This window comes from Bufo bufo, chromosome 7 (genome assembly GCF_905171765.1).
Source record: "Bufo bufo chromosome 7, aBufBuf1.1, whole genome shotgun sequence".
Lineage (NCBI taxonomy): Eukaryota > Metazoa > Chordata > Amphibia > Anura > Bufonidae > Bufo > Bufo bufo.
Genome location: NC_053395.1, coordinates 134,345,258 through 134,357,832, shown reverse-complemented (window position 1 = coordinate 134,357,832; position 12,575 = coordinate 134,345,258). Strand labels below are relative to the sequence as shown.

General features: G+C 44.4%; 1 protein-coding gene across 1 annotated transcript in view; it reads right to left on the bottom strand.

Annotated features, from left to right (window-relative positions):
- Window positions 1-839: 839 nt before the first annotated feature.
- INO80D (INO80 complex subunit D) overlaps window positions 840-12,575 on the bottom strand; it is a 53,678-nt gene continuing 41,942 nt past the window's right edge. Inside the window, exons 7-12 of the mRNA XM_040441118.1 lie at window positions 12,436-12,575; window positions 12,106-12,215; window positions 8,796-8,929; window positions 6,073-6,290; window positions 4,533-4,675; window positions 840-3,148 (exon numbers count right to left, since the gene is read on the bottom strand). The exon at window positions 12,436-12,575 is cut by the window's right edge and continues 85 nt beyond it. Coding sequence (XP_040297052.1) covers window positions 1,980-3,148; window positions 4,533-4,675; window positions 6,073-6,290; window positions 8,796-8,929; window positions 12,106-12,215; window positions 12,436-12,575 — 1,914 coding nt within the window. The 3' untranslated portion in view covers window positions 840-1,979. The remainder of the gene's footprint in view (window positions 3,149-4,532; window positions 4,676-6,072; window positions 6,291-8,795; window positions 8,930-12,105; window positions 12,216-12,435) is intronic.

The following is a 12,575-nucleotide window of genomic DNA, read 5'->3' as shown; positions in this document are numbered from 1 at the left end:
CTTGTTTCATTTATTCTCACAGTAGATGAGCCACGGCAGCTGTCAGACAGTCAAGTGCGCTCAGTTGAGGGGTCCGCAGGAATAGCTAACATTTCATTACAGATAAATGTTGTAACCTCTTATCTTCAGAGTAAGGGCCCATTCACTCGGCCGTATGAACGAATCCTGTCCGCATCCGTAGTTACGTTCTGCGGCCCCGCAAAAAAAGATAGAACACGTCCTATTCTTATCCACAATTGGGGACAAGAATAGGCTTTTTTTTATGATCGCGCGGAACGCAAATGAGCAGACATCCGTGTTTTGCGGATCCGCAAAACACTACGGTCATCTGAATGAACCCTAACTGGACTGCTGCTATATTACTGAGCAATAGTTGGAGGACTCTGCAATATGTACTTTGCCCCCACTTCTCTTTATAGAATTTTAACAAGAAAATTGAGTTGCAGTGTAAACCATAATTTACTTCTTTTTTTTTTTACGCAGAGGAGTTTTTTTTTTACTTTGAACTGAAACTGAATATATTAAAAAGGGTCACCCTGGGATTCAGATACCGATGACCTATTCTTAGGTTAGGTCATCAATATTAGATCAGTGGGCGGCGAATAACTGGCAAACCCACCGATCAGCTGCGTTCCAGAACCACGGCCACCGGAACTAAAGCATTGGACGAAGCTGGAAGCAGACAGCTCCATTTACTGTGCAGTGGCCATTTGTGGTTAACTGCAGCTCAGCTCCCAAGTGCAGTTTCGGCAGCTGTGGCTCCTTAAATCAGCTGATCGGTAGGGAGTGCCAGCTGTCTGACCCCCACGTTCTGATACTGATCACCTATCCTAACAATAGGCCATCAATATCTTAATCCTGGCAAACCCCATTAAGGATCATACTAAACCAGATCAATTTGATCCAAGAAAAATAAATAAAAAGGCTCTTAATTGGCTTAGAAATGAAATTTTAAAACTGAACAGGAACACTGGCTCTTAAAAAAGCAATAAATTTAAGGTTATCCAATATACTTACACAAAGCAGCCGCCAATGTCTGTAACCTACAGGCTTCTTCACATCTACCAATCTACCATTTGACGACCAATACATCCAGCCACAGACACTATTAACCTGCAATTATAACCCCCCCTCCCAAAATACCCCATGCTCATATTCCACTTACAAAAGAGGAACTCAAAAGCCAAGTGAATCATTTTAACTTTTCGCCAACGGAATCAGTCGCCTCCTCACCTCATGTAGTATAATTTAACGTGGGCTAATTATCATGCAGTGCATATGCCAGATACCACGTGGTGAAAACTAGAACCTTTCCAGGTTTCGCATTATAGTTAATGGGACCAAACAGTACATAATACGCAGCTCTTGTCAATCATTTCGATCCTTTATGCCCTGTTCATACAACACATCTTATTCTACTTCATGGTCCACACATTGAGTGTAAATCCAACAGAAAACATGGAATGGAGCTACCGGAAGCAAGGTTTCATGCTGATGCAGCCCAGATCTGCAAGGCTTCTCTAGACTTTAATAAAAACATACAAAACACTCACACACAAGGGAGCCAAGATCATAATAGCTTAATCTGTCAAGAAAAGGGCATTGGGTTCATACTGCATTAAATAAGAGTGTCAGACAGATTCTTCTTAGTGGCTTAGTCTACCGGTCTACTACACCATCCCTCTTCTGCCCATAACTGGAAAGGGACTACGGATATCAGGTAGTAAACAAATGAGGCATTTATCCTGGTATCAGAAGTTAATGTAGTAACCCAATATCACTCTGCAAGAAGAAAAAAACAGTAAAGCAGACAAACAAGAATAGGAGCACCAGTGCTATTACAGCACAAGGAGGACTTTAAGCAAAATATTCCTCCAACATGAACAAGGAATAACCAAGGGAATTGTGGTGTGAGCAAGGAGGAGAAAGCGGCAGTCACTTCCCATCCAGCCTGTTCGATTATGCAATAAGGAAAGATATCAATTAGGATTCGTGAAAGAGGAGGTGGAGTTGTTGGTATTTGTAGCCGTGGCACCTGTCACAGCGAATCCTGCAGGAGGCGCAATTGAGCTATGGCTGGGTTGCAGGTCTTTGGGGATGCCACTGTGAGACGATAACTGATGACCAAACGCGGCTATGAACTGAGGGAGCTGCTGTTTGGATGATGTGGAATCCATGAGTTCTGTAGAAGGAGGGCTTAGGCCGCTGAAACTTGTCTGCGGTAACCCCGGAAGCATGTTGGAGCTATTAGGGGTCACAGTGGAGAAAGTAGGTTGGGTAACCTCTGAATGAGAAACAGCTTGAGGGGTAGACAAAGACGTCGAGAGTAGGTGCCCATCAGAACTTATGAAGGTGCTAAATGTTGATGGATCGCTAAGGTTCACAGGAAGGTTTCCCCAATGAGTTCGGGGATTTACAACCCCACTCAGAGGCACATCCAGCTGGGTGGTGAGCAAGTGCTGAGTAATAATGGGCACCTCTGAAGAAAAAGTTAATGTTAGACCATCACCAGAGAAGGAGGTGGTGTGTGGGGAGGTTGTTTGGTCACTATATGGTGATGGCACATGCTCACTATCATAATGGCTTCCATGGGGGGATGAATGTGAATGGTCACTGCTATATTGCTGTTGTGGGGCGATTCCATCTTCTCCTTTGCTCAAAATCTCTCCTGGGAGAGACCTCTGGGATGCATGACTGCTTTGTTGTAGTCCATGGTATGAACCCGTGAAAGGCCTCTCTTCAAGAGAGCTGTGGCTTATTAAAGTGGTAGAAGTAAGGCCAACATTAGCAGAGGATGAAAACTGCCTCTGAACATGCCCGCTCAGAGATGTAGATGAGCTAGATAAAGCAGCACGACTAAGGAGGTTTTCATCCAATTCCAGACTGGTAAAGTTTTCATGAACCATCCGCCTATTGAGTAGCTCTCCAAGATCTGTGTGATCTTCTCTGGTCAACTGCTGGATTTCTGAGCTTCCAGCACCTGACGAGAATGATGTTAGGCCACGGTCTGAGAGGTCATGACTACTAACACTATCAGCTTGGGCCAGCACCGCAATGGAACTTAAACATTCCAGAGATGTAACAGCTTGAAGGGCCCTCTCCAATTCCTCTGCCTCTTCAGTGGTAGGGAGAAGTTCCCCATTCTTGCCTTTTGGGGAAAAAACAAAACAAAAACAACAAAAAAACACCATGGTTACAATCATTACAAACATTAGCTTTCATTAGTGCGAATCCACACATGGCAGATTTTTTGCAGAAATATCTGCGACTGTCTCATTTATATAACTAGGGCTTGTAGATATCCCTGTGCTTGATGCCATAAAAACCACATTCAGACTTTCAGTCACAGTAATTTCTGCAACAAATCTGCTGTCTGAGAGTAGAACCCTAAGGGCTGTTTCACACGAGCGAGTCCATTGCGGGAATCACGCTCCGTGTGCGAGTGTGATCCTCCGCTCTGGACTTGCAGGAGCACACGGCATTATCATGATTTATAATGCTATGTCTCTCTGCTTGACCTTATTTCTACAGAATCATACTGACAGCTTTATGTCACTACGATTCTGTGGAAAAAAGGCCATGCAGAGACACATAGCATTATAAATCCTGATAATGTCGTGCGCTCCTGCAGGTCCGGAGCGGAGGATCACACACTGAGCGTGATTCCCGCAATGGACTCGCTCGTGTGAAACAGACCTAAGGCCTCTTTCAGAAGAGCCTTGTCCCGTTATGGACTCTGTTCATTTTGCAGGAGCGCACGGCATTATAATGATTTATAATGCTGTGTGTCTCTGCATGACCTGACAAAATGGAGTCAGTATAATTCTGCAGAGACGCACAGCATTATAAATTATAATGCCATGCGCTCCTGCAAAACGAGCAGTGTCCACAATGGAAAATAATACTCGTACATGCAGTGCGATTTCTGCATAGGACACCCTTGTCTAAAAGGAGGCCTAATTTTGCCAGAAAGTAGTTACTGTACATAAGGTTTAGGACAGAGATAATATAACAATGTCAGGTCAGAGTGCAGAGCACGTGGACAGTGCTGAAGCAGGAGCGTAGTGCTGGCAACGCCCAGAGCACAGGAGAGGCGAGTATTTTTGTTTTTTATCTGGTCTGAGCTCTGCCTTTAGGGGAAGGTGGGGTGGGCGTTATAAAGGGCACAGGGGTCTGAACGAATTTGGGGTCAGATCTGAGGTCTGTATGACTTTGGGGGCTAATCTGGGATCTGAATGAATTTGGGAGCTTACCTGGGGGTCTGTATACATTTTAGGGTCTCGTCAGGAAGCTGATAAGAGGTCTGCATGCATTTGAGGTCAGATTTGGGGTCTGAATAAATCTGGGGCCTAATTTGAGGTCTGTATGAAAAGGGAGACTGATCTTGGAATCTGTATTAATTTTCAACAAAAAAACCTGAACAAAACCAGCCTTAGGATGCACCTCTGCAAATGTAAACATGCATTAGGGGTCCCACTCAAATGTATTTTGCCAAATACCCCTAGCTAAACCTCTGGAAAAAAACAGAATACCTTCAAAAAAATCAAAGTCTTGTAGATCATCTGGCAAACGTGGGAGAACATCAGAAAAGTCTTCCTGATTCAGCTCCAAATCATGGGGAATGTCTGTAATTTCACTAGTGATGTCATCAGGTAGCTCTTCTGTGCATGGACTTCTACATGCAAGTAAAATAAAGATGATTTACGCAATTTATTGTTAACGCATACATGTTGTTTCTTCAGGTGAATATTCAGGATGAGCCATCGTGTGTGTACCTGAGGAATAACTCTATATCTGGCCATTATATTACTTGTATTTTGAATCTTCGCAAATTCTCTGCTCTACAGGTTCTCTCTCTAAATGCCAGTTTTCTCTGAGCAAGTGGGTGGAGAATAGCTACTATAACGTCTCCCATACAAGAGGGGATCACTTTTCAGCACACCCCCATAAGCAGCAGCGTGGAGGACAATGCACAGCTGTACTAAGCAGTGTAGATGTGAATCCAGCACTGGGGTGAGATGGAAAATGTACTGAACACTGCAACCATGTCTCTGTGTGTGTCTCTCTGCCTCTGTCTCTCTCCAGCAACCCATTCCTCCGCCCTCTATATAGGCTTCTTTGGGCAGTATGTAACCTGACCCATCAGTGAGTTGATAATCCATCTCACCTGTCTGATAATTCAGAGTGAATTATCAGTTTAGTAGGCAGGAGGGAGAAATAGGGAGGCATATAGCTGAAGAAAGAGACATTATTCTTTGATAAGATATATTACAAAGTTTTTTTTGTTTTTTTTTTTCATATTCCCTTGTACTATTGATTTATGCAACTTTGAAGAAAGTACAGTGGTCTCAAACCTCCATTCCCAGCTATCATCAGATTTTATTTAAGTCAATACGGGATCTATAAAGTGATTAGTGAGCACTACAAGGTTTCTATTGTCTGTGGATAGTGCTCATTTAAACTAAAAATTACAAGACCCTGTGGAAGAGATTGGTGTAAAGGAAAACTGGCTTAGTTGTCCACAGAAAACAATTGGATTCTATCTTTCATTAACCCAAAGGAGTGTGTAGTAATTCTAGCTTTCTACCACCATTCACACCACATCTGTTAGGCAACAACCTGAAGAAGGGCACATTACCACCAGAAACATTTTATTTGATACATTCACTTTGGCAGTGGCCACAATAAATCCCTAAATTTAAAGCATATTTTCACAAGTGCCATCTTTTTCTGAAACAGTCAAACACTGCTAGAAGGAGTGTGTTTGGCACCTGACACATACTTTGCATGCAAGTCTGTCGATAACAGTACAAACAAAATGCTGGATAATTGAAGATTTTATGCAAACAACAAGGGGGGTCATTTATGAAACTGGTGCAAAGTAGAACTTTAGTTGCCCATAGCAACCAATCAGATTCCATGCTATGGGCAACTAAACCAGTTCTACTTTACACCAGTTTGATAAATCTCCCCAAGGAGTCCTAATTTACCAGGGTTAGGAGTCTCTTCTTAGCAGTTACTGTCAAGGCAGACAGAGGTCAAATGAGTATCTCTTAAAACTAAAGTACTGACCTTATACTAGTGACCTCCACTGGCAGTGATAGGCTGCTGGGCATACAGAGGTTGCCTTGGGGCACTGCAGGTGGAATGGGTTTTTGAGGCCTTCTGGGTCCCCGCCTTCTCTTTTTCTTATGTTTTTTGGTAAGTGCAGGAGGCTTGGTCTTTTTCCTGGGTTTCCTCTGCTGCTGGTGCTGAACTTTGCGTGAATTGTCCCCGCGCAGGAAGTTATCCTTATAATGCCACAAAACACAGACATGGTTAGTAAGCATTACAGACAATCTGTCCCTGGTTTAGGACTACAGCATAAAGCAGTGACAGAGACTTCAACTCCAGTGGTTTGTCACTTAGTTGTTCTTAATGTATTTTTCTTAAAATCATTGATTATTAGTTGTAGCAAGACCTAGTATTTTGCTGGGCACCTCCCCACACACTGATTAACAGCTTTCTCTCTATACTGTGTATAGGGAGAAAGCTGTCAATCAATATCGGGCATGGGGGAACTGGCAGCTTATAAATGTGAGGACTCCTGATACAGTATCGCGAGGACTCCAGTCTGGGCTCCTGCTGCAGCACAAACAAAGATTTTAAGAGTACATCAAGAAAAAAAGCACCATATTTTTCGCTTTACAAGAAGCACTTTTTCCCCCAAAAGTGGGGGGAAAATGGCAGTGCGTCTTACAAAGGAATACTAGTGAGCGCTTTCATTATGGATTATGCATTAGGTGCAGGGAGTGAAGCGCTGCTGGTACTCACTCTACATGGACTTCTTCCCTGGGGCTGCGCTGCACTGTCCTGACCGCGTCTGATCCACGGTCCTGATATGGGGGGTGGTGTCTGATCCAAGGTCCTGATATATGGGGGTGGGGTCTGATCCAAGGTCCTGATATATGGGGGGGGGGGTCTGATCCAAGGTCCTGATATATGGGGGGGGGTCTGATCCAAGGTCCTGATATATGGGGGGGGGGGGTCTGATCCAAGGTCCTGATATATGGGGGGGGGGGGGGGGGGGTCTGATCCAAGGTCCTGATATATGGGGGGGGGGGGGGGTCTGATCCAAGGTCCTGATATATGGGGGGGGGTCTGATCCAAGGTCCTGATATATGGGGGGGGGGGTCTGATCCAAGGTCCTGATATGGGGGGGGGGGGTCTGATCCAAGGTCCTGATATGGGGAAGGGGGGGGGGGGGAGTCTGATCAAAAATATTTTTTTTCTTCTCTAAAACCCGAGGTGTGTCTTACCGGGTGCATCTTATAAAGCGGAAAATACAGTAAGTTACTGAGCAGGAGCCAGAGACTTACTACTTTATGCTGCGATCAGACAGAGCGGCATTAACACTTAGAACACCCTGGTTGCTAAGTATTCTTCTATACTGTATTGTGCATTATCCTGGTCCGTATTTAGAAAGCAGTTGCTCCATTACAGCCATGTCTTGTTACATTACACTGCATCTTTAATGTCATCTGGCTGCCAAGAATGAATGGCCTTCACTTGTCAAACAGCTCGTTTAAGACCTTGTTCCCTACAACTGTTGTTCTGTGCTAGAAGATGTCATGGCAGAAGGTTAACCATTAAAAGGTTTATAAACTATGCCACTCTGAAGGTCAAACCAAGGGAAAGAGACGGTGTGGAAAAAATTAATTGGATGCCCATTTCCTCCTTGAATATTCTTCATCCACATGCCAACTCAGCAGATCCTCAAATCATGCAGCCCAACTGATAAACATGCATGTTAACCAAGCCAAGAAAATAAGCTATTGCCAATCGGAAGGAAGAAAACCGGTCGCTGCACATTTTACATTTCTTGACGCGGGGAAACAAAGAATCAGACAGGAGAAATCAAACCTGTCTGACTTTAGTTTACGATCAAGATACAGTCAGACTGTCCCCATACACAACAGATCGCTGGTGGATTCCATACATATCTACTGTGTCCTTCTGCAGGCAGCATGTTATAGAGCAGGAAGAGCTGAGCAGTTTGAGATATATAGTTTTGTGGGAAAAGTTTCAATAAAACTTGGAACTTATACATTTAAGCCTCTTCTTTTTCCAAGTTCAGTTGTAGACAGGGGCCATCTTATAAGTAACTGACAGTTATCTATGTATACATGCATATGCTGGGTTTACACAGCTTAATGTTTAGGCCGATTATCTGGAACAAACACTCATTCCACTGCTGTCTAAAGGTGCCACCGAGCACCTGATGAATGAGCGAAGCAGACAACTATGCTATCGTTTCAGGGCAGCAGAGCTTGCTATTTATACAGCACTCTGCTGCCCAGAATCACTGCCTGCTCGTCAGAGGAGGTGAGAGCTGCATTTACGTGTAGCAATCATCTTCTCACTACTACAATGGCTCATCCCCAAACAAATGTACTGTTTCTGGGCAGATCGCTGTTTACACAGAACAATCTGCTGCCAAAAAACAATGGATTTCAGTGCCCACATTTACAGTGATTTTATCCAATGAACAGCTTGTTCACTGAGTGATCGGCAGCACCTTTACACTGGCTATTTATCGGGAATGAGCATACATATGAATGTTCGTTTCCGATAATCAGCCCAATAAATCGGGCCATGTAAAAGGGGCTTCTACTAGAGTTGTTTATTAGGCCACCCCTTTTCCAAGATATGTGAAAATGGCTCTTTTGGTACTAATATACAGGAGCATGATGCAAGGTCCTGATATGGGGGGGTCTGACCCAAGGTCCAAGGTAAGTAAAGGTCTCTTTACTTACCATTTTCTTGGCATGTTCTTCACAAAGAGGTGTTTGATGAATAACATCAAAAACCGGCACAGAACACTGTTGCCCATCTGCAAATTTCGCTGTGCAGCTGGTAAAAAGCTGCTGGGAGGTGTTTGACAAGATATCTGCTTTTTATTAAAGAAAATGTAAATTAAAAAAAGGCTGGCATCACAACAGACGCAAAATCTGAACATACTTAACATGTGATGAACAATCAACATCAGTGGCTGCAAGATTTCATGTATTGGTGAAGCAGAAGTAGCTTTAGACATGACCAGGACCCAACTGGGAGAAGACCAAAATTTACAGTTAAAGCCAATACTTGGATGTTGCACACCAAGCAACCAGCACCATGTTGTTTCTCCCTTATACCTTCTGATAAATTTGTAAACGCAGTATAAAACATGAACTTTTATGCAAATTAGTGGTCATCCTGTCAGGCTGATCATGTGAATAGTCAAGGCCGCCTGCTGTAATAGTGCCCACTGATCCACGAATGATGGTCCAAACATGGTCCGATGTTAAATCAATAATGCATTACAAGAGATATCAGGAATGCTTCTGCTGACGTTGTAATAGTTTAAACAAGCATCCTTAACCTCTTAACCCCTTCAGGACCCTGCCATTTTTCACCTTAAAGAGGACCTTTCATGGGTCCAGACATTATAAAATAAGTAGCACGTTATGTAAGGCATAAAAGCAGGGATCTAATAGCAATTATTTTTCCTGGGCGCCGCTCCGTTCGCCCACTGTGCCCCTGTTAAATTCTCCCGTCTGGTATGCTAATTAATAGCATCGGAACAGGGAGGAGATGCCAGGGTTTCTCAATGGGCGTCTGTCACGATTACAGGGGAGGGACACAGAACTAGGCCTCAAGGCTAGGGAGAGGGAAAAGGTCACCTCCTAGGAAGCCCCTGAACATGGCCCTGACTCCTGTCAGTATGTATAGACCCTGAAAGGTGGGAAAATACATACGCCGGAACCTAGACCCTAGGAGCCCTGAAATGCCCTAGGTAGTGACAGGGAATGAGACTACGCTGGTTCCTTCCCAGGTGAACCAACCAGCGTCTCCCTGAGGCCTAGTAACAAAAAGCACAGGGGGAAACAAGCAAACACAAAGAGTAGTACAACTTATATTATAGAAAATGGAAGAGCAGAAACACAGGTAAGGTCCCACACACCAACTCTTCCAAGTCCAAGCAGAGAATATCAACCGCATGGTATGAAGTGTGAGACCAAATTAAGTAGGGAATGCAGTAATGAACACAGGCTGCACCTGACAAGAGGTGTGGTCATTACCATAGCACAACACTGAGAATCAAGAGACTGTCAGTTACCTCATGTGCAGTCAGTCTCTCCGATCTTCTAACCTCTGTCACAGAAGGTACCGTGGCAGTCTCCTTCTCCCTGGCTGTAGCGCGGTCCAATCACAAAGGAGAGCGTCACAGCCAGGGAAAAAAAATATATAATCACCTTCTCCCTGGCTGTGACGCTCTCCTTTGTGATTGGACCGCGCTACAGCCAGGGAGAAGGAGACTGCCACGGTACCTTCTGTGACAGAGGTTAGAAGATCGGAGAGACTGACTGCACGTGAGGTAACTGACAGTCTCTTGATTCTCAGTGTTGTGCTTTGGTAATGACCACACCTCTTGTCAGGTGCAGCCTGTGGTCATTACTGCATTCCCTACTTAGTTTGTGCTCACACTTCATTCCATGTGGTTAATATTCTCTGCTTGGATTTGGAAGAGTTCATGTGTGGACCTTACCTGTGTTTCTGCTCATCCATTTTCTAGAAGAAAAAAATTGTACTGCTCTTTGTATTTGGTTGTTTCCCCTGTGCTTGTTGTTACTAGGCCTCAGGGAGACGCTGGTTGGTTCACCCTGGAAGGAACCAGTAGTCTCATTCCCTGTCCCTACCTAGGGCATTTCAGGGCTCCTAGGGTCTAGGTTCTGGTGTATGTATTTTCCCACCTTTTCACAGGGTCTATACATACTGACAGGAGTAAGGGCCAGGTTCGGGACTTCCTAGGAAGTGACCTTTTCCCTCTCCCTACCCTAGCCTTGAGGCCTAGTTCTGTGTCCCTCCCCTCACCTGTAATCGTGACAGACACCCATTGAGAAACCCTGGCATCTCCTCCCTGTTCCAATGCTATTAATTAGCATACCAGGCGGGAGAATTTAACAGGGGCACAGTGGGCGAAGGGAGCGGCGCCCAGGAAAAATAGTAAGAGCTATTAGATCCCTGCTTTATGTCTTACATAACGTGCTACTTAATTTTTAATGTCCGAACCCATGAAAGGTCCTATTTAAGGACCAGGCCATTTTTTGCTAATCTGGCATGTGTCACTTTATGTGGTGCTAACTTTAAAGGTTTTCTGTCAACAGGAAAATGGTTATTAACTTGGCGGACATTAGTGATGTACTAATGTCGGCTAAACATAACTATATTAGTGCTATCTCACTGCGTGCCGACGTTATTGAGAATTTTTTTTTATTTTTATAATATGCAAATGAGCTTCTAGGAGCAGGGAGCTTTGCTGAGCTGCGCCTGGAAAGCTTCAGAAGCGTCCAGGTTGTCATGGTAACTGATCGGAGCCCCGCAATTTCACTGCTGGGGCTCCGTTTGGAAAGCAGAGGGAGCCGCATCCCTCTGCCTTGCCTCACAGATGCCACGATCGGTGCTGATCGCAGCATCTGAGGGGTTAAATGACAGGGTTTAGTACAATCATCGTACCCAGTCATTGCGGCCGGGTGTCTGCTGTATTATACAGCTGGCACCTGCCATGTATGGAGTGGGCTCACCCCAGCAGCCCGCTCCGTACATTGCCTCAACCACCATGACGTACCGGTCTGTCACGGTGGTTGATGGGGTTAAAGCCTTGTTCACATATACGTGTCCGTTTGACGTAAAAAAAATAAAAATAATTCATTAAGTTGACTGTGAAGGATCTGTGTGGCATGCATATTCCACAGACACTGCTCAGCTGAAAATTAACTTTAAAAGTTTGAGGCCATCCATGTTGTGTCTGTGACCAATAGACTTTAATGGGTGAATTTGGTCTGCATCATTGTCCAAAGTAGTGAAAGTTTCTGATGCTTTTCACTGACCTACAGTCAGTAAAAAATACTGATGTGTGAAAAAACATTAAAATCTGTGGTTTTAGAACACAGAAGTGAGCAGAAAAAGATCTTTCCTTAAAACTTCACACCTGTTTCAGTTACCAAGTGCCAGTGCTTATCATTGCCATAGGTGCTCCACTGGACTGCAGTCACAACCAAAGCAGTTAACAGGAAAGGATACGCTGAAAACAGTGTCTTGTGTATGGGAGGGCTCGGTTTGTGCAAGACACGCTCCTCGCAGTTGCAGTGCAAAGTGCTGCTTCTGTTCCTCTGAGCTCTGGTTGAATAGTTCTGCAAAAAAAAGAAAAATTTCTAAATTTTAATGCAGCTTAAATTCTACAACCAAAAGTTCACTGCTATCTGGTGTTTCTTAGCTATACCGGCATCTAGGAAAGCTGCATGACAACTAAATGGCAATAGGACAGCTTCCGTGAAAGTGTACGCACTTCTATGCGTCACATTACTGTGCAGTTTTCAAATGGACAATAACTTGTACTTTGTGACTTCTTACCTGGACCTCATGCGTGTAACTTTGCGCCATTCTTGCATTAGCTGCCCAGCTGACTCAGGTTCGCTGAGGGCGGCTTTCTGCAAAGCTTTCCGGAATGCATGGCGATATTTCCGCTGACAGGATTCTGCTCGCTCCAGGCG